General features: G+C 38.4%; 1 protein-coding gene across 1 annotated transcript; it reads left to right on the forward strand.

The window, feature by feature from the left end:
• Positions 1-3,067: 3,067 nt before the first annotated feature.
• Positions 3,068-21,859, forward strand: pex16 (peroxisomal biogenesis factor 16). Its single transcript, XM_067419242.1, has 11 exons — positions 3,068-3,298; positions 3,961-3,996; positions 4,116-4,192; positions 10,762-10,895; positions 11,306-11,406; positions 15,103-15,183; positions 15,297-15,446; positions 17,451-17,523; positions 17,627-17,746; positions 21,092-21,156; positions 21,255-21,859. The coding sequence occupies exons 1-11, from the start codon at positions 3,172-3,174 to the stop codon at positions 21,311-21,313; spliced, it is 1,023 nt and encodes a 340-aa protein (XP_067275343.1). The 5' UTR covers positions 3,068-3,171; the 3' UTR covers positions 21,314-21,859.
• Positions 21,860-22,655: the final 796 nt, after the last annotated feature.

Genomic DNA, 22,655 nt, shown 5'->3' on the forward strand with positions numbered 1-22,655 from the left:
TCTTCTCCACGTGGGAGAGCAACAAGACCACGCCCCCTATTTTGCGTGTACTTGCGGGCCGGAGGGTTAGTCAACAAACGGTTCTAGTGACGTCATTCCTGAAGGAAGTGCAGGGGTGTAGTCCAAACCGGCCGCTCGCTGGAGGCTTTAAAGCAGCACTAGGTAACTTTTCAACCTTCATAATATATTTTTTAAGACTCTTGTGATGATAAATCGACTTACAATAGGTTGAATGACACGTCTGCCATAGCCTGATGGGGTCTGTATCGTTTTTAATCGTACTTTTAAACTTCGGGTTTCGGGTAGTAACCCGAGAACAAAAAGAACTACAAAATTAGACTGCTTTACGGCATATACGTCACTTCCACCAACACCCACACTTCCTTACATTCAGACGTGCGAGCCCAACTTTGTTCGTCGGATAATATAGTCATGTCCAAAGCAGCACAGACAAATAAGTAAGAAAAGGTTTTGTTGGAGGAAAGTAATAAGAGGAAACGAAAAAGTGATGGGATTAAAGGCAGGACGAGGATCAAAATGTGACCAGCGTTTGCTCGTCGGCGTGAGCTGAAGGAGGCGTGCCCGACTGATGCTGTCCTGCTTGTTACGGTGAGCTACCACTCAAACATTGAACTGAAGTATCATATAGATTCTGTAAAACGGTAACCAATAGACTACTATAATGACGCTGGCTTGTAAACGTGAGCATCGTGATTATTTGGCGTTTGAAAAAAATAAAACCCATGAAATTATATTCATATGACATGCTGAAGCATATGCCACTGACTGTAACGTTACCTGGGATGAAGACATTTCACACGCGACGCCAGAAGAACTCGAAATCCTCTTGCAGTGTTCAGGGGAACTGTTAGTGCTGCACCGACCCGCGGGACGCTTTTATGAAGTTATTTGGCCCGCCCCGCACCACTGTATATATTTTTACAACCCGCCGCGCACCCGCGACCATTAAATAGACATACGGGGTCCGCGGGTTATGAGACGACCCGCGCATCACTAGTTCAGGGCTATCAGGGTTGTCATGTCAACAAATGCACGCGCGATGGCATCCCCTGTTGTAGGATGACAGAGCTTACGACAGTGGTTGAGGACATTATTTTTTCCAAACTGTAGGGGGACCCCGAGAGCAAAAGTAGCCAAGTGCTGCTTTAAAAGGGAACTTCTGTTAAATAAAATATCTCGCTTGGCATTGAACTTTGAGCTTTATAATTTTACAGGTATTATTTATGCTCTAACAGCAACATTACACACTAACTAAAGTTTGAAAGATGGAATCGCGAAGAACGGGAACTTTAAAAAAAAAACATTTGAGCTAGTTTACCTAGTAATTATAATATGAATGTTGTAACAGAGTTCTTAGTTCAGGGAAGATTGAGGCGGGAACTGGCGAACATTTAACAAAGACTTTAATAAATAAATAAACACGCAAGCACACACATAATAAACCATAAACAAAACAATTCCAGGCCTGGTCCTCTCATCCTTATGCCTCCGAGCTCCCTCATGAGAGGAGTCGAGACTTGCTCCTCTCACGTCTCTCACTTGCCCATCTCATCACAAATACTACTGAGTATAATTGTACCATGCAGTAAAGTATATCCCTTTAAAATTACATTCAAAATCTCTTACCAGAATTATATTATATTACACTAGAATTATATTATTTTATACCAAAATATATAAAGTCGGCTTTATATCTAGCCAGGGAATAACACAGATTTTATCTACATTTAAAACGAATCCATGCCTATAAATAAGATGTGGTCTCTGATCTATAGTGTGTGTATATTCATGTGTGCCTACTCTGCCCATCTCTAGATGCCCACCAGTGCCAGATGGCCAATAAACACAGACTTGAACTTACTTGTGAGATTTTGCAACCTCTAGTGTTCAGTTATTAGCATAAAGCGAGAAATGGATCATTAACCTTTTAAAGAAATGAAAGTGGATTGCTTCTATAAACGCATATGCTCAATTAATTCTAGTTCATTTGAAAGCGCTGATGATGGTTGTGGGCTATATTCAATTTTGGGTCAGGCATCTAGAGGTTTTCTAATCCCTGTCTGCGCTGTTGACCCCGTAGATGCGGTTTTAGAAGATTACTGGTTCAAAGAGAGCAAATACTACTGCTGTAAACACTGTACACCAACTGCTCTTAGAAATATGTAAAATACATTTAACATTTAAAGCAGTAGTATACTATACATAAACTCATTATGTAAGTCACATCATGCTCATTGTGATAGAAAAGAGATCACAAATTATAGGGAATGTTCTCCTCCATTTAAAGTTATCTGGTCTTTAATAATGTTTTCTGGTCTTTAATAAGTTATACATTGTTCATGGAAGGTTCTGAAACATTTTAGTTTGACATTCATCTAACACTTGAAAGAGGCTACTTGCTTCAGAATGTTCAGAACTTCACCATTCAAAAGAAACATTCCCATATTGAAAAATTATCAAATATAATGTTTCCAGATGTTCATAGATATTCAATATGAACATTAGCAAAACATGTTTTTGTTAGCTGGGGTAGCCTACTACTGTTCAGATCATAGGGTAATAACCATTGTGAATCACAGCTGTTATTAGACACTGCAGACAGGGTTAGGCAGTAGGCTATTACATGTAGTGTGGTCTCTGTGTGTATGTACTGCTATTTTTAATCAATGTGGTGGTCATTTATATATAACTTAAAAGTAGGTAAATAAATACAACATTTCACACTGCGCTATTTATTTAGCATGGACATATATAGGCTATAATCGGGGTTTTTTCATTTTATTAGAAACATTTTTTTTTTAAATCCATTATACGGACCCTGGCAGGTGCAAAAATGCCGTTTGGGATATTTCAAATCACTTATTATAATCTCTCCTGCCATTTGAGTACCTTCCATTGAGAATGTTAACTTTCTCCAAGCAAATAGACACACTTACGTCTGTGCTGTGCGTCATGAACAAATGTCTTCGTACACATGCATCCGCAAAATAGCGTTTAAAACAGGAGGTCACTGCGTCTTTAAATGTCTCTCGCTCTCGTTGAACAGGAAGTGGCGTCAAAGGAAAACGCTCTGCATCTGCGGAAGTGTCAGTCTCCGTGTGTTTTGTGCGATGTGTTGAGTGTGATTGAGAATTTATTGCTTTGATTGTGATGTCGGTGCTCTACATGGATAAATTAAGTCGTGTTTATGAGCGTTATCGGGAGTATGTGAGGACGAACCCGTCGGCCGCGTCTCATCTGGAGAGTGGCGTGCGCGCGCTGAGTTACCTGATCGCAGGTGAGACACTTGATGTGTGTCAAAGCGAAAGTAAACATTCTCTCTCACGTCTTGCAACAGTGTCGTGCAAGACTGAAGCTAGATGTGTGTTCATTCAGTTATTCTGCAGTTGTCTCTATTGTTTTATCTTCTGTATTTGGGTATTTGATTTTTAGTTTAAAAACATTGGTGAATTCATCAGATTAATATTTGCATGCTTTGTGTACATTTCTAAAAATAACACTCTGTCATGTAGCCTAATTGACATGAAATATAACAATGCAGAAAATGTTTAAATTGCAGAAAAAAGTTTAGATTTCGTGTATCTTTCTACGTTGTAGAACTCAATTTGACTTGTCGTGCGAACTAACCGTTTATAACTTATGTACTAGTATAATTTATAACGTATGTACTAGTCAAATGTCTGGACACACCTATTCATTCTTTATTATTATTAGCAACTATGTTCCGCATTGCAGAATAAAAGTCATAAAAACTATGGAATAACAGGCATTGGAGGATTGGAAACTGACAAAAATGTTAGGCCAATCCATTTAAATATATATTTTCTTTATGTTTGAACTTCTTCAAAGTAACCACCCTCTAGATTATAGCTCTAGACAGTTTTAGGTGCATTTTTGATCACATAGAATTATGACTTCAATGTATTTTTCTCATTACAGGTCGCTTCTCAGACTCTCATGAAATCTCAGAGTTGGGTAGGATTCACTGCTTTATATAAAACTTTTTTGTTTTATTTTTGTATTAATGATGATGTAAGAGCATACCCTTCAATAAATTCTATTGTTTTTAATACGTTTCTCACTTTGATTTGCAGTCTACTCCGCATCTAACCTGCTAGTGCTGCTGAATGATGGTATCTTGAGGAAGAATCTCTCTCGGACATTGCCTGTGGTAATGCATTTCCGTTAATTCCACCTCCTCTCCGCCTTGAAAATAAATGGTCCATTTTTGTTGCTGTGCCTTTAAGGACTCATCGGATGCCCAATTTCCACAAGTTGGTATGATTCTTTAGGGTCTTCGCGTAGAGTCTGTAACATACTTTGGTTACAATTCCTCAATGTTTATGTAAAACAACACCCTTTTTACCTCCTCAAAAACAGCTCTGTTCACAGCACCCCGTGTCAGTAAATGCCTGTAACCCTCTCTTCCGTTGGGCATGTAGACACGTGAAGTGCTGCCTTGGCGGACACTGTACATCTGGCTGAGGGCGGAAATATGCTAATATGGGACAGTCCGTCAGCTGCCGTGGGCGGAGCATTAACAATATGATATATTGCTCATAACGTTAAAACAGCGTAATTATTGAGAGTGTTTAGGCTTTTTGATGATGAAAAAAGGTGTGAAGGGATTTATCATTGTAGGGTGGTTGTCTACACACTGCAGAGACACATTTATATGCAAACACAATAAAAAAGTGAGTTTAACATCTGATGACCCCTTTCAGAGCACTCATATTGACGCGTAAAAAGATCCACCTTGTATGACATTGCACAAACAATTAGTCAGACTGAAATGATGAAGGACTTTGACATCACAATGTTTGTATCTTGCGTAGTTTTAAATGTTCTTTTTGAACCAGAGATAAGTTGAGTTCGGACTGTAGGGGTGTGAGATACTAACAAAAAAATGATGTCCCAATTACCATCATGATAATTAGACAATATTTAGCTGAAAGTTAGCTGACTCACAAAGCTTTTAATCATTTCCATATTCTGTGGTTGGTTCACAGCAGTGACTGAAATGTTCTTTTTAATATAGGGGTGATATTTGCCACCTTGAATAGATTTCCAGGGGTATTTTTCCTTCATACCTTCATATTTACCTTCATAATGGGCTCTTTTTTTTTTTCTAACCTTACTAGATGTATGCATCATGTTTTACAGCATTTAATCAATAAGTTAGAATAATGAGAAATTATAGGCTGTAACGAGGTCAAATAAAATCCATGTTTGCACTGCAAAAGTGGCTCAGAAGCTGCCTCTAAAGCAACATTTAGATGCATTTACTCTGTAATTATAATGTAATAAATAAACAATGTTTTATATATATATATATATATATATATATATATATAAATATTTTGAATAATCAAATATAAATGTAAAAAAATAATGATAGTATTACTTTGAATATATCATTAAAACAGCCAGTAGTCATTAATGAGTGAGTCATTGGCTGCTTCCGAGATCACAAACTTCCCTTCATAGTAGGCGATAAACAGAATGTGACAAAAGAAGTATGTCTAAATTCACTGTACTCATTAAAGAGTAGACAAAAAGTGCACAGATGGCCTATTACTTCTGGCAAGATTCTGAAGTGTGCATATGATGTACACTTTAGTATCCCATGAGGCCACAGTAGAAGATTTGTATATGGCAGTGAAGAGACCCAACTGATTCTGGTAGGTCACATAATAAAGGCAACATAGTGAATGTAGAGCGTCCGGATTACAGTCATACTACACACATTCATACTATATTTTTTTTGCAGTCATCAAATAATTACTTGTTACAAATAATACCTACTCAAGAGCATATGCTATTTCGGACACATCCTCGGATTCATTCAAACAGCTGTTTCATTTAGAAACCCATGACAAATGAATGGATCATTAAATCATTCAAAAACGCAGATTCATCCAGGAACAAAACGCAGCTGTTTATTACTCAGAGACGCACTTTGGTTTTGTTGCGGCTGTTTTTAGGACTATTTCCATTTGTAAAATTGAGCAAGAAACAGACAATATTGACAATTTTGTTTAAAAAAAAATGCAACAATATTACCTTCTTGTTTATAAAACTTTTCTATAAATGATCACATTTGCAGTCGTGCTGACATTCTGGGGGAGGGAAACAGAATGCACTTGTTTGTATTGCTTAACTATATCATTACAGATTGATATAAGACAAAAACTCAAACAGGAGCATTTTTGCCCTCATATATTGAATTTTGAGATCATTTTACAGTCAAACCAAAATATATTAAGACACCTTTAGCCTTTCTCACATTATCACAGTTTATTCGCTATAGTAAAACGGTTATAAAATACAACAATAACTCAAGGGTTAAAATGTGTCAGAAAAAAAAAATCATCTTGATAATGTCAGATAACTTCGATAGAAATGTATGTAATGGATTACAATCAACCAGTTAGGTGTTAAATTTAAGTATGCAATTGGATAATACCAATTACCAAGCAATGCTTTATTTTGTTCAGTCTATGGTGTAAGAAGATGCATTAGCAAATAAAGAAAAAACACTTCACCAAAACATGGTCAGGTCAAAGTGTCTGAATAAATTTGGGCTCAATTTTTCAATTTTACTGGCAGTCCACTGTATCAAGAATTTTTGGGCATTTTTTATATAAATATCTGGTGTTATTTTTTTATTTTTTATTTTTTGCAAAGTGAGTGACATGCATTAGCTTCCACATCGTTAAATCAATATCAGGCACTCCTATCTGACAGTTACATTATGTTTTCATGGTACAGCAAGCTCTTTATCTATTTAAAAGTTCTCATAAAATGTCTCTTCTAAGGCAGTTTCTCTTTCTCTCTCTTCTTAATCATCACACTTGCATAAGGGACTGATATGTGCATGTGCAGTTGGCATGGCAACCACCATAAGATATCTCCGAATGAGAGTTTTCGATTGTGAAACAGCACGGTCTGTCTGCTTCAAGAGAAAAGATTCAAAGTTGTGGCAAGCTTTATGTGTTCAAAGTTGCAGCCCGCTGCTTTCTTTGACTGCACATTGTCAAATAATGTATTTCCACAACTCTGTCACAACTGTCACTGTTCTGCAATAGACTTGTTGTTATCCACATTTTGGCCCCACTGATGACAGCCTCATGTCACTGCAGATGGCTTTGAAATGGGCAGTTTGTGAAATACGCCTGACCCCTTTCAACAAGCACGGTCTACAAAGCTCTTTCATTGTTTTTTTCCTTTATGTTTGTACTTGGGAGACATATTTGGCTTAGCGGGCTCCTTTGGCAGTTCACAGGAATAAAAACATTTAAAGACAGGTACTTTCAGAGCAGCTCAGCCACCGGGTCAAGAAGAATGAGTTTGCGTTTACAGCCATGGCCATTTTAGCCGTGACCTTAATGGACCTCCTCAGACGCTGTTTGATTTTATATTGAGTTTGTGATAGTCCAGCTAGTCTCCAGCCAGAGTAAACAGCATAAAGTCTAGTCCTCATTCTCATTCTGGCTTATTCTAGGCAAGAACTGCCACAGGAAGACATGTCTGACTGTCATGTAATGAGCCCAGCCACAGATCATTTTGTTCTATTTAGGTGTGGGTTAAAGGGTTAGTTCACCCAAAAATGAAAATTCTATCAATAATTACTTACCTAATGTCGTTCCACACCCGTAATATATTTTTGTTGAAATCCGATGGCTCAGAAAGGCCTTCATTGACACCAATGTCATTTCCTGTCTCAAGACCAATAAAGGCACTAAAGACGTCGTTACAAAGCCCATCTCACTACAGCAGCTCTACAATCATTTTATGAAGCAACAAGAATATTTTTTGTGCGCAAAAAAATTAAAGGGGGGGTGAAACACTCAGTTTCAGTCAGTGTCATGTCAATCTTGAGTACCTATAGAGTAGCATTGCATCCTGCATATCTCCGAAAAGTCTTTATTTTTTTTATAATTATATAAGAAAGATGCGCTGTTCCGAGTCTTTCCGAAAAAAGCCGAGCGGGTGGGGGCGTGTCGTGTGAGCGGAGCTAAATAATGACGAGTGCGCGCTGCTGCTATTGTGTTGAGTCGAGTGCGTCGTAAAGCTGTGTCATCCCTAACAGCGGGAAAAAAACTTTATTCAAAATAAAAATATGGCTTTTAATCAGATACAGCCATACATCTATGATCCGGAATCAGACCCAGAGACTGCAGTTGAACAGGAGCAGCAGCAAAAACGACTAGAGCAGGACGTCTCTATGTGGTACAAGTTATACACTAACTATATAATATGCTTAGCGGCTTGTGTTATTTACATATTTATACTTGAATTATATCGTCGTATTTTTGTCTTTGAAGGTGTACATGTGGGAAGTGCAGTTGTGCACGTGTGTGTGTGTGTTTACGCGTGGTTTGTGTAGACAATTGTAACGTTAGTAAGCGGACTGGTTTTGCACAGCAGGCTAAGTTAGTGTTTACATAGAAAGACACGGAATAGTAGCACATTTGAATGAAGAAGCGCGCTTATTTAGTTCAACATATTTCCCCACTCTTTGTGTATTGTTGTTTGGAGTGCTTTTACAATACACAAACATAAAGTTACATATATAGTGGCCAGCTAAACAAATGTACACGCACTACACATCGCATGCTCCATTGATCAATTTCTATATATAGTAATATATATAGTAACTATACGTGATCATGTTTGGGCTACTTGATGAGCATAGGCAAAAACACAGACATTTGAAGCAGTCTTACTCACCGCCCGCGGTTCTAACGTTGGGACCTTTATCGTTGGGACTGCTCCATCATTCAGCATTAGGCGATTGGAAAATCCGGCGTCAAGCTGGGCCTTGTTTATGAAACAGTCGGCACCGAAATGCAGCGAACAGATATAAACATTCGCGCAACTCAGTTGCTGATCCGGAAAAGCAAATTCCATCCACTGTTGCCTTACCGCGGGGTTTTTGGGGAATCTGTGCAGGACTGTCTTGGTCTGGCAACCAAAAACGCACTTTTTGATGTCATTGTTAATTGTGCACATCACCTGTGCAGCGCAGCCTACGAGCCAGCGCTTTGATGGGCGTAGCCTGTTACTTTCGCTCTCTCCCTCTCTCTCTCTCACGCTCTTCTGGTAGAATTGTCCGTTCGGCCCATACAAGGAAATTCCGCCCCCATTAACGTCAAAGGGGACGCATGATCGCAAAAAACTTGCCGAAACTTATGACTAACCGGAAGTAGTATTTTTGACAAAGAAATACTCCCATCAAACGTCCACCTTAACTTTTGAAACTTTGTCCATGTTTAGTATGGGATTCCATGTCTTTAACAGTGTAAAAAGATCAGTATGCATGAAACAGCATTTCACCCCCCCTTTAAATAACGCCTTATATAGATAGTGATGGACCGATTTTAAAACATAGTTTTGAACAGTTATGAATCAGCATATTGATTCATGGCTCGGATCACCGATGTCACGTGATTTCAGCAGTTTGACACGCGATCCGAATCATGAATCTGTGGGACTTAGAGACAGAAAGTCTGATAAAGTCACGGGAAAAGCATGGGGGGGGAAGCCCAAAAGTGAGCCAAAAGCAACGGGACATTTCAACAACGTGATTCAGATTTCACTTTGCACAACTACTAGAAGACTCACAACTGTCAGACAGGTTGCTCATATTACATCTACGTCCTCAAGCTCAGTCTGAGGCTGTACAGTACGCTCAGCCATCAGGAAGTGAGTGCCTCTAATTGACTTCACTTCTCTCCGTTGATGTCTATGGGGTCGCTGTCTCCATTTATTTTACTGTCAATGGGGATGAGCAGTGGGCGATTGCACTTCACCACTAGATGCCGCTAAAATTGACACACTGCACCTTTAATGTCTAGTGTGCCTCTTGCTGGCAACTGCTTTCTCCATGGAAAGAGCTAACAAAATATTTTGACTCAATATTTCATGTCTAATTATTTACTTAAGTTGCAACGTTTTGCTTCAGTGTCCAGATCTCTCTTTTCAGGGTTTATTCTTTCGAAAACAACTGACTGGATGTCCATTATCCCTTACATAATTAATACATTTAATTTAGGCATTTATTCACATAAACACATTGATAAGCAAACTTGCATAGAAGGCTCAAATATGGTATCGAAAGCTCAACTGTATTTGCGTGACATGAGAACAAACCTCATTGGTTCTTGAGTATCAACAGGCATGCTTGAGCTCCTGTTTGCCAAATTTGAGTTTGCTGAAAAACAAACTTACTAATCAAATGTGTACATTATATAAAGTGATCGGGGGATGCGTGTCTCTTCAGAAGACTTGGATTCAACTGCTCAATTCCATTCAGTTTTACCATGAATGTTTTAAAGTGTCAAGAGTTTTGGGAGAACAGACTTTCAGTGGAGGAATAGAAATCTCTCAAGATTTTGTTAAAAAGATCTTCATTTGTGTTTTGAAGATGAATGGAAGTCTTATGGGTTTGGAATGACATGAGGGTGAGTAATTAATGACAGCATTTTCATTTTTGGGTGAACTATCACTTTAATCTAAAATGGATTAAACCAGAATATTAAAGAAATTATGAATTTTAATAACTATGCACTAAGGCTTAGACTGCAGTATGACTAACCTCTCCTTTTGGACCAAATTGAACAGAAAAATACTAAACATTTCTCTGCGTTTTATCCTTGTGTGTGTGTGTGTGTGTGTGTGTGTGTGTGTGTGTGTGTGTGTGTGTGTGTGTGTGTGTGTGTGTGTGTGTGTGTGTAGTCTCTTTCTCAACAGAAGCTGTTAACCTGGTTGTCAGTACTGGAGTATGTGGAGGTTTTTACTGAGATGGGGGCCGCCAAGCTGTGGGGGGAGGCTGGACGTTGGCTTGTTATTGTTCTTATTCAGATTGCCAAGTAAGGTCCCTGTTTCAGAGGTAGTATGCTTAAAGGAGTAATTCACCAAAAGAACATAGTTTATGCACAATCATGTCATTTAGTGTATGACTTTCTCTTTTCTGTGGGATGTAAAATGTTTAGCTGAATGTCTTTGGTGCTCTTTTCCATACAATAAAAGTGAATGGGGACATGCACTCCAAAACAAGTTAAAAAATGGACACAAAATGCACCAGTAAAGTGTCATAAAATAGTCCATATGACTTCTACACCAAGTTTTCGGAAACCATAAAACAGACAAATATTTAAGTTGATATATTATTAATATATCACTCTGCTGTAGCTCTCATTGATCACTTACAGTAATCTGATCATTATTGCTGTGTCCTCATTTCTGTCACCCCAATTCACATTCTATCCTGTTTTTTCAGAGCAATTCTGCGCTGTCTCCTGCTTTTCTGGTATAAATCAGGCATCCAGACATCACCACCTATGATTCCTCTGGACAGGGACTCTCAGCTCTGTAGTCAAGGTGAGATAGACAAGAGCAGAGGTATATATATGTATTTATATTAGGGCTGGGACTCGATTAATTTTTTTTTAATCTAATTAATTAGAGGCTTTGTAATTAATTAATCAAAATTAAATTAAGTAATTTTTCACATGGATTTTTAGTATACCATTGAATAATGACTGAATACATAAGCTTAATCAACAAAATATTGTTTATTTATTTCAGTCCAGCAGACCAGTGCAATGTTTGCCATTAAGTTTAGCAAAAGCATATTTGTGATATTTGAGGCTCGATGTGCTGCGGTGATACGCAAATTCCTTGTTGTATAGCTCGCACACAACCATGCTCTTGTCGACGCTTCCATCCTTTCGTTTTTTAAAACAAAATTTCCCATCCACGGGGCCAAGCAAAGCGGTCTCATCAGCTTCTTCGTTCATGTTCACTATGGTTTGTTGTTGTCGTGACTCGTGAACGCTAGTTGGTGTTCCAGTATAATCGGTCTGTCGAAACTCATACATTGAAAAACGTTCCGCGGTGCAAAAATAAGTGTGGTTAAAATTGTTAATTTTACGCAAACGCAAACGTTAAAGTCCCGTAATTAATTAATCTTAATTAACGCGTTAAAGTCCCGGCCCTAATATATATATACGTATACACACACACACACACACACACACACACACACACACCAAATCAGGCATAACATTAGGACTTCCACCCTTCTAATATTGTGTTGGTCCCCTTTTTGCTGTCAAAACAGCCCTGACCCCTCCACTAGACCCCTGAAGGTGTGTTGTGGTATCTGGCACCAAGATATTAGCAGCAGATCATTTAAGTCCTGTAAGTTGCATGCCTCACACCTCCATGGATTGGAATTGTTTGTTCAGCACATCCCACAGATGTGTAATTGGATTGAGATCTGAGGAATTTGGAGCCCAAGTCAACATGTCAAACTTGTCGTGCTCCTGAAACCATTCCTGAACCATTTTTGCTTTGTGGCAGGGCACATTATCCTGCTGAAAGAGGTCACAGACACCAGTGAATACCGTTTCCATGAAAGGGTGTACATGGTCTGCAACAATGCTTAGGTAGATGGTACGTGTCATTAAAGTAACATTTACAGGACCCAAGGTTTCCCAGCAGAACATTGCCCAAGGCATCACACTGTCAGGTTGGCCCTCGTCAAACTGGTTCAAATCCTTACTCTTGTACATTTTTCAACTTTGAGGACAAGTCCATGATATATAAGTTAGTCTGCTGGTTAGTCCAGTTATTAAATAATTAATGCATCGAGGGATTTATTCTTTAAATGTAAATCCCTTGAAGTTTATGCACATTTTCTTGTGTTTTCTTATCTGATAAAAAATGATCTGCCTCAGTTGATTGCATATATATTTATGCACATTTTTAGAATTTGTGCCTATCCATCCAGTTTATTTTTAATGTGATATCCCAAAATGCACAAAAAATAGGTGGATGGAAACATTGCTATTGGTAAAATCATCAAGCACATCACCTTTAATTATCTTGGTTACTAAGTGTTTCTGAAGCTTGAATAGTAGAGCGTGGTGCTAGCAATCATAGACAGTAAAAGAAATGGACCGAGCGTTCCCATGGACGTCTACGGCGAAAGAATGAAGTCAACCTAGGGGCACTCACTTCCTGATGGCTGAGCGAACTGCGCAGGCTCAGACTGAGCTTGACGACGTAGATGTGACGTGAGCCTCCTGTCTGACAGCTGTGAGTCTTCTAGTAGATGTGGAAAGCGAAAGCTGAATCACGTTGTTTAAATATTTTCTCCCGTTGCTTTTGGCTCACTATGGGCTTCTCCCCATTCTTCCCCCTTGACTTTATCAGACTAGTCTCCAGGACATGTCTCCACGTCCCCCCGATTGTCTCATAGACAGTAAAAGATTGCCTGCGAGCGTCTCTTCAGGTCTATACGGTAATTTCTCAACTGTGCGACAGGGTCGCGTTGGTTATGACGCAATCGTTAGCCTATTTTTACAAAAACAGCTGCTGCGGGGCGATAGTGTAAGATACAAGGTAATGGAGCCTTTTATACATTGTCATGTTTCTTTAGAAATAAACAATGGACAAATGGAGTCTTTAAACGTCTCAGATGTAAAGTTATTCACTGTCAAAGTGACTCAAAAATGAATGGGAGTCAATGGGATGCTAACAGCAGGTGATGGCTTGGTTAGCAATGGCAGCCCCTAGGGGTGGAACGCTTTCCGAGCGCTAGATTACCCCCTTGCTAGCAATGCCACGGTCATAGGTTTAATTCCCAAAGAATGCAAGAACTTACAGTTGTGTTCAGAATTATTGGCACCCCTGGTAAATATGATGGCTGTAAAAGTACAGCTGCATTGTTTATCCTTTCAATTTATATATATTTTTAAATGTAAAAAGAAAAAGAAAAATCAAACCTTTCATTGAAGTAAAATATTTGAAACTGGGTGTATTCACAATCTGAAATAAATGTTATTTCTTCAAAATATGTTGGCCACAATTATTGGCACCCCTAGAATATCTCTGAAGTATATTCCCGTTAATAGGAACATGAAATTGCCCAGCCATGACTTCCTGTTTCACTGGAGTTTAAATATGAGGAAATATAAAGGCCAAATTCCCTTAATCATTCATCACAATGAGTAAAGCCAAATAATATAGTTCTAATATGCAAAATAGAAAGTGACTGTAAGAAAATAGCTAAAGATTTGAAAACCCCCAATTTCCACCATCAGGACAAAAATTAAGAAGTTCAATCAACTAAAGATGTTACGAATCTGCCTGAAAGAGGAAATGTGTCACAAAATGAAGCTTCTGCCATTGCCATCCCATTTCCCTGACCCGAACCCTATAGAAAATGAGTGGGCTGAACTAAAGAGAAGAAGCGCCAACATGGAGCTGGGAATCTGAAAGATCAGGAGAGATTCTGTCTGAAGGACTGTTCTCTAAACTTTTGTCAGGTGTTCCCCAAACTCATCAGGCCGAAGAAATGTGTTCAGTGCTGTTATCTTGACGAAAGGAGGTTGCAAAAACTGCCAATAATTGTGGCCAATGTGTTTTGGAGAAAAGCATTTATTTCATAATGAGATTTACACCCAATTTCATTTATTTTACTACAATGAAAGATTAGATTTCTTTCTCTTTTTTTTGAATGAAAGATCAAAATGATAAACAATGCAGATTTAATTTTACAGCCGTCTTTGATCATATTTACCAGGGGTGCCACAACTGCATAAAATGTATACCTGTGAATAAAAGTGTGCCAACTGCAAATAATCTAAATACACTAACACAGAGGTTTCAAACTCAACAGTCAGAGTTAATTTATTGTTACAATTCCACTGCATTACAGGAAGTAAAACCAACCGAAGTGTCTCTAGAAACCGCTGTGCAGGGCATTTAGCAGAGTCACAACAAACAATTAACACACAACAATAAGTACAAAAACACTCCCAGTTATGACAATAAATAAACAGCATATGAGACAATAGGAGCAGTGTATGGCCTGTGCAGATAAACTATCTTTGTGTAGAGCTGTCGTTGTGTTGGGCTGAGTAAGAGCCCATTTTACTGCAGTTTGCCCTTGAACGTAACACTGGGAGAACCAAAGAGTACTGTATTCCTGCGGTCAGTGTCCTGTGGGTTCCTTATGTTGAAAAGTGATTTCCTGCACACCGCTCATACATTGATCTCCCTACACAGAGAACAATACAGAAGAAGATGATGAGGACACTTCTTTCGTGGGCCAGCGTTCAGGAAGAGTGGTCCGACCACTGGGAAGCGGTAAGACGTGGCAATAACCATCACTTCTATATTGTTTGTCCCTTTTCATTTGATCCTTTTCCGGTGTATGAAAAAGTTCTGTGCTATTGTATATTGTTTCCATTTTTTTCCAGCACCATCATTACAGTCTCGTCTTTGGGGTCTCCCTCAGAAAATGAAAACAAGTAGGAAACAGGAAGAGGACCTTCACTCAAGCCCGACACCTCTGGGTCTGCAGGAAACCATTGCAGAGTCCCTGTACATCGCACGCCCACTTGTCCATTGTATCCTTTCTGCTAATTATTTTCATGACCATCACAATAATGTCAATGTAATATTATCCCAGGATAGTCAAATACAATTAGCTATTGTAAGATTACTATTTAAAGGGGTGATGAATTGAGAAATCAACTTTCCCTTGAGCTTTTGATATATAAAAGGTCATGATAATATAAGATTATCCTGTACATTTCAGAGCTGAAAACTTCCTTGTTAGTCAAAGAAAAGCTTTTATAGACACCAGGCCCAGAAAACGATCATGAGCTTCCTCCTTACGTCATCGCGTGACAAAACACGACTCTACAGCGCATGTAATCCAGTAGCCCCGCCCACCAACTCATGTGAGCGCTGATATACAACCGTTTGAATCTTTATTTGAGGATTGAAAACCAAATCGGAAGAGAAGACAATGCTGAATAAAGTCATAGTTTTTGTGATTTTTGGACCAAATGTATTTTTGATGCTTCCAGAGATTCTAATTAACTAACTGATGTCACATATGGACTACTTTGAGGATGTTTTTATTCCCTTTCTGGACATGGACAGTATAGTGTGCATACACTTAGATACGCTCTCAGACTAAATATAAAATATCTTAAACTGTGTTCTGAAGATGAACGGAGGTCTTACGGGTGTGGAACAACATTAGGGTGAGCCATTAAAAACATAATTTTCATTTTTGGGTGAACTAACCCTTTAACATGACAGAGTATTAATAAACACGACAGACAGCAGTAGGAATATTAGACTGCTGTCATTTTAAGAGCTTGGATCCAATGTACTGTTACACAATATATTTCTCAACTATTTACATTCCAAAACTAAATGAATGCTTTCCAAGACAAGTATTTTTTGTGTGTATTTGACCATTTAAGCACAGTACGCCATTATTTTATGTGACTGGCTACACATTTTCTTTACAGTATGGTTAAACAAAATACAGCTCTGGAAAAAAATTAAGAGAGCACAACATTGAGAAATCAATGTTAAGTGCTCTCTTAATTTTTTCCAGAGCTGTAAACACTTAAAAATATTATGAAATGCAATTATTTCCATAATTCTCAACAACAACAAAAATGTACTCCAATGTTTCCTATTTTCCAAAACAGTATTCGAAGGCCGACCCAAGTTTCTGTAAATTACTTTTCAGGATTCCAGAAGTTTTAGGAGCTCATTACATTTACATAGCTTTTCAAGTCATTCATGGTTTATTGGATTAGGATTAAGGGTAATGATATTAAAATTCTGCATTAAAACGAAAGTTGCGATGGATATACATCACAATATGGAAGAAAAGACAGAGTGAATGTAGTTCATGACTTGTCCAAATGGAATTGATTGGATGGTTGTGATTTGCTATTGGTTGATCTCATGTGATTGACAGGTTGTCCCGCCCTTGCATCACTAAACACTTTTAATCAGAGAGGAGAAGAGAAGGGGAAGATATTTTGATTAAAGATTATAAAGAGCATATGAAATAAATGCGCAGATAAATGATTTATTAACAGGGTTCTCACGGGTACTTTGTGAAACTTAAAAATTTTTTTTGAAAATAAAGATAAATAGATACAGGTCCTTAAAAAAGTGCTTGGAATTTATTTTGTGCAAATTTTTTTTCCCATATTATTCACTCCAGTCCGCTTAGTGTTTCCCGCCGGAGGTACTTTGTGTTTTACGTTTCCATGACGTTCACGGCCGCAGGAAACTACTACAATGGTACCTCAACGTTTCACAGACATACGTGAACCATTGCAAAAAGAGACTGAAACCACTGAAACGTGATGCCTGGAAAACGCAAATTTCAAGATATCTGAATGTGTTCCCCACATTAAGCACTTGAATTTGAGTGTATTGGACCTGGGAAGTCTTTGAAAGGTCCTTGAATTTGAAGTTAACCAAGGTGTGGAAACCCTGTAATAAATACTGTAATATTCCATAAAAACTGTCAAAATCAGAATTTTAATTTCATGGTGAATTTAATTTCTTCCATCAACCTTAACATTTGTAAGTGACCAGTCTTGGGATTTGCGGAAAACGTTCCTGGAAGCCTTGGATCCTCTCTGGTCTCTTAGAGATAACCAGGTACAGAGGGCCTACATTTTTTGCACCTCTTTGTCTTTACTGTGTTTCTCAGTCTTTCAGAAAATATTTAAAGAAGTTCAATCTGATGCTGTTTTCTGTCCAGTTTCAGTTTGTTGAGTGACCTCAAGGCGCTGAACCGAAGAGAGCGCACTGAGATGAGGAGACGAGCCTTCCTTCTCCTCTACTACCTGCTCCGCTCCCCCTTCTATGACCGATACTCTGAGTAAGTGTCTCCTTTTATAGCATCCACTGTATTAGTGCAGTCTTCTCATGTCATGTGCTTCTGATAGTGTTTAGTTCAAATCAAATCCATAAGCTTGAGGATTAATCCTCAATGTGAGCAACTCGGCATGCACAATTTGTGCCACGGACATGGATGATACCTCAAATTGCGCTGTGTTTTAGAGAAGGTGCTGCTTTTTTTAAGCCATTTGTTAAAATTTTCACTTATCAGACAATGAAATTGATCAAATAAAATCTGATATAGGTAGAGATGCACCGTTTGCAGGTTTCTTGGCCGAATCAGATTTTCTTTTTTCTTTTTTGTGGTAAGCGTGACCTGGCGATATCCAATATTCTTTTTAATAACTGTAATTCACATCATATACAAACAAAAATCGGTCCCACTTTATATTAAATGTCCTTAACTACTATGTACTTACATTAAAAAAAATGGGTCGGTTTAAGGGAAGGGTCAATAGAGGTATTATAAATGTAATTATAGAAAATAATTACAGATCTAATAAATGAAGTTTTTTTTTTAAATATAAGTACAATGTAAAAACATGTATACAATAAGTGCATTGTATCAAAATTATTAATTTCAATGTTAGTACATAATAGTAAGGGACACTTAATATAAAGTGTGGCCCAAAAATCTACTTTTCTTTAATGCAAAATTGTATTTTCATAAAAAGCAAGTAAAATGACAAATAAACAGCACAAATAAATGCAATAGAATAAATAGAGATATGAAATAAACAGCTTTAAGTTTTTCAGTTGGGTATACAATATATTCAGATAAAAGATACTAAAGAAAGGACAAAAAATACAGATTAATGCTTTAAATTAGTTACAAAAGTTATTCATTTTGTATTGATGATGATTAACATGACACACTGAAGCAGGAATATTAGACTTCTGTCGCTTTAAGAGCTTATGTACGGATCCAGTTTACTGGACACACATTATCTTTCTCAACTACCGTAAATCCTCTAATATAGGCCCGGGCCTTTATTTTACTCAAACGCATCACGGTCCAGGCCTTATAAGGAGGCCAGAATTAGAGGCAGGCCTCAATTTCTATTTGAGCAAATCAAACTACCAGCAGAATGAATATAAATGAGATTTTGTGTCTATTTCAACCTATAAAATACTAGGTTAATTTATTGAAAACGTACAGTTACCATAACATTATGGTATGCACACAGAACATTAACAAGAAATACCGGTAATTCAGGCTAAATTCCAGTGTAGAAATATGGTAACAAATATGTAGCAAACAAAGGCTACCAGAAGTGCTTTGTAAACACTTAACCATACACGGTGATAATTAGGTTATTGATTCATAAAAAAAGGCAACAGACACTTTACCGCTCCAAAGTTTAACCATTCCTGTCTCGTTTGGTTTGAAGTAAAAAAAAATTCTCCAATTCTGTTTAATCCTCGTCCTCCTCCTCTTCATCTCTCCCTGTAAACTCCTCATCACTCGCGCCAGCCTCTACAACAAATTCAGTACAGCTCCTCTTCGTCCTCCTCATGTTCCACTGCGCGTCTGTTTTTTTTATTTTTATTTATTCCAGTATTTGAGATGTTATAATAATTTTGTAATTATGTTAAAATAATTTAAAGCCGCACTTGGCTACTTTTGCTCTCGGGGTCCCCCTACAGTTTGGAAAAAATAATGTCCTCAACTACTGTCGTAAGCTCTGTCATCCTACAACAGGGGATGCCATCGCGCGTGCATTTGTTGACATGACAACCCTGATAGCCCTGAACTAGTGATGCGTGGGTCGTCTCATAACCCGCGGACCCCGTATGTCTATTTAATGGTCGCGGGTGCGCGCGGCGGGTTGTAAAAATATATACAGTGGTGCGGTGCGGGCCAAATAACTTCATAAAAGCGTCCCGCGGGTTGGTGCAGCACTAATAGTTCCCCTGAACACTGCAAGAGGAGTTCAGAGTTCTTCTGGCGTTGCGTGTGAAATGTCTTCATCCCAGGTAAGTAACGTTACAGTCAGTGGCATGTTTCAGCATGTCATATGAATATAATTTCATGGGTTTTATTTTTTTCAAACGCCAAATAATCACGATGCTCACGTTTACAAGCCAGCGTCATTATAGTAGTCTTTTGGTTACCGTTTTACAGAATCGGTATGATACTTCAGTTCAATGTTTGAGTGGTAGCTCACCGTAACAAGCAGGACAGCATCAGTTGGGCACGCCTCCTTCAGCTCACGCCGACGAGCAAACGCTGGTCACATGTTGATCCTCGTCCTGCTTTTAATCCCATCACTTTTTCGTTTCCTCTTATTGCTTTCCTCCAACAAAACCTTTTCTTTCTTATTTGTCTCTGCTGCTTCGGACATGACTATATTATCCGACGAACAAAGTTGGGCTCGCACATCCGAATGTAAGGAAGTGTGGGTGTTGGTGGAAGTGACGTATATGCCGTAAAGCAGTCGAATTTTGTAGTTCTTTTTGTTCTCGGGTTACTACCCGAAACCCGAAGTTTAAAAGTACGATTAAAAACGATACAGACCCCATCAGGCTATGGCAGACGTGTCATTCAACCTATTGTAAGTCGATTTATCATCACAAGAGTCTTAAAAATATATTATGAAGGTTGAAAAGTTACCTAGTGCTGCTTTAAACAACTGTTATTTAACAAATATTATTATACTATAATAAACTGAGGGGGCCTGTTATCATAGTGGGCGGGCCTGTGCCCCTCAGGGCCGCTGGCCACGCCCCTGAACATTGGTTCTAATAATAGCCCCGGCCGCTATTAGAGACCGGCCTTTATTTACCTTCGGTGACAGCAAACCGGCCAATGTTGGAGACCTGGCCGCTAATGGAATACAGGCCAATATTAGAGGATTTACGGTATTTACATCCCAAAACTGACTGTTTAACTGAATACTTACCAAGACAAAACTAAGACATTTATTTATATAGCACTTTATACAATAGACTGCTTCTCAGTATTAAACATGAAAACCAGTGTAATTGTAGCTTTCAGTTAGATGTACAACTTTAATTTCTACTACAGCAGTCAAGCCATGGATTGATGATAGTTTGAAGGTGTTTAGCAGCCAGTAAACTTTCCCAGAAAGTTTCCTTTGGCAAGATTTTTTGAACATTGTGTTGGCCTGATTTTGTTTAAAATGACGTCATGCCATTTTGTTCTTCGACTTGCTGGCACCAGGACAGCCGGCACATGCATTTTTCCAGAAAATATAAATAATTATATTTTTTACAAGTTATCTATCTAGATTACACAATGCATATTTTTATTGCATAATGGGGCTTTTTGTTCCCAGATCTAATGTCTCTTTTACACTCACAGGACGAAGATTCTCTTCCTCCTTCGCTTCTTGGCAGATTATGTTCCCGGAGTTGGTTTGGTTGCACGTAAGTGGTGTATCCATCTCGCCCAATGCTGTCACACTAAAAGCTTTAAAAAAGCTCTGAGATATGTGCTGACTGGATTTCTTTTCCTGTCCTCTCAGGTCCACTGATTGAGTACTTGCCCATTTGGCAGAAGATCTACTTTTATAACTGGGGCTGACGTCAAAGTGAATCTTTCTCAGGTCTGCGCCGCCAAAATGTTAGTAGAATGAGAGGAAGCCGTTTAGCGGATGCTACAGTGACACATGGACTCAAATCACACCTGTGCCAGAACATTACCACTTTTTGAGTTTTGCAGATGTACTGCTGGTCTCTGAGAATATATATCTGGATAGTGATTTTCCAAATGCTGTTTTTCTGATCTCTTTTAGCCTTCACATAATTTTATGCATCTGAGCCTTTTTCCACAACATTTTTTTGCACTTGTGAACATCTGTTGTCAAATGAATTTTGGCCAAACTTCAAGCTCTTGTATCCCATAATCTATCCCTCAACATGAATGCCTTTCTTCTAATTTAGATGTTTATTTCCAGGGAACGGTTTTATCGAATGCAATCACTGACTGAAATGAATTAGACAGTCTTCTGGTTCATCCTCAAGAGTTTTGGGGCATGGATAAGATGAAGTTGAATCTGATACTTTTAATTGTAGCTACATTTGTTCATTAAATGGAATAATCCATCGATGATAAAGGTCCCCCGTTGTTTCACAGGGCGCCAGTGGGACTTTGGTATCTAAACCAACATTATGAGCGTGTTTTTTTCACTGTGTGAAATAAACTCAATCGAGTCTCGGTTTGAAAGCCCATCATTATTTTGATTGAAAGACCTGGAGCAAAAATGAAAAGCATGACTGTTTTGAAATGCTGAAAGTGTGAAATTGGATAATTGGTTTTGTATATACTTCCATGCATTTAATAAATCTTTAAATAATAAGAACCCTCATGCCTCAAGTGTTTTCCATCAGAGAGCAGAATTTATAATGCTGCTAAGAGCTACTCATACACATATGGACCATAACTCAAAGTCTGAGCTCACAGTGTTTTCGTTCAGCTTTTCAAATCAATGTTTGAATTAAACATAAATGTGATGTATGTCCTCTAGATTCATGGAGTCCCAGCAACCCCTTCACCGTGTTCTGGTGTGTATGCTCGTGAAAAAATCCCTGAACTACAGTATCAGCAATGCTGAAGATGATAAACTGCTTCCGGAAGGAAGGCAAAAAAATGTCCTTGTGGACCTCAGAGTCAGGAACAGCCAAGCTATCCATTATACATCCCTGTGGGGTTAAAAAAAGACATCTCTCTTGAATTGTGCCCCTAGATACTCACTGGCTCCATTGCAATTTATCTATCTCTTTCTCTCCTTTAACTTTGTGCTGTGTGTGTATATTTTGGTATTTACCTGATCCACCAGTGGTTTTGTAAGACTGCACATAACAGTCATGTATCCTGTCTAACCACTGCAATTAGTATATTAAAATGTAAAGCCTTTTCACCACCA

Source organism: Pseudorasbora parva, chromosome 16 (genome assembly GCF_024679245.1).
Source record: "Pseudorasbora parva isolate DD20220531a chromosome 16, ASM2467924v1, whole genome shotgun sequence".
Lineage (NCBI taxonomy): Eukaryota > Metazoa > Chordata > Actinopteri > Cypriniformes > Gobionidae > Pseudorasbora > Pseudorasbora parva.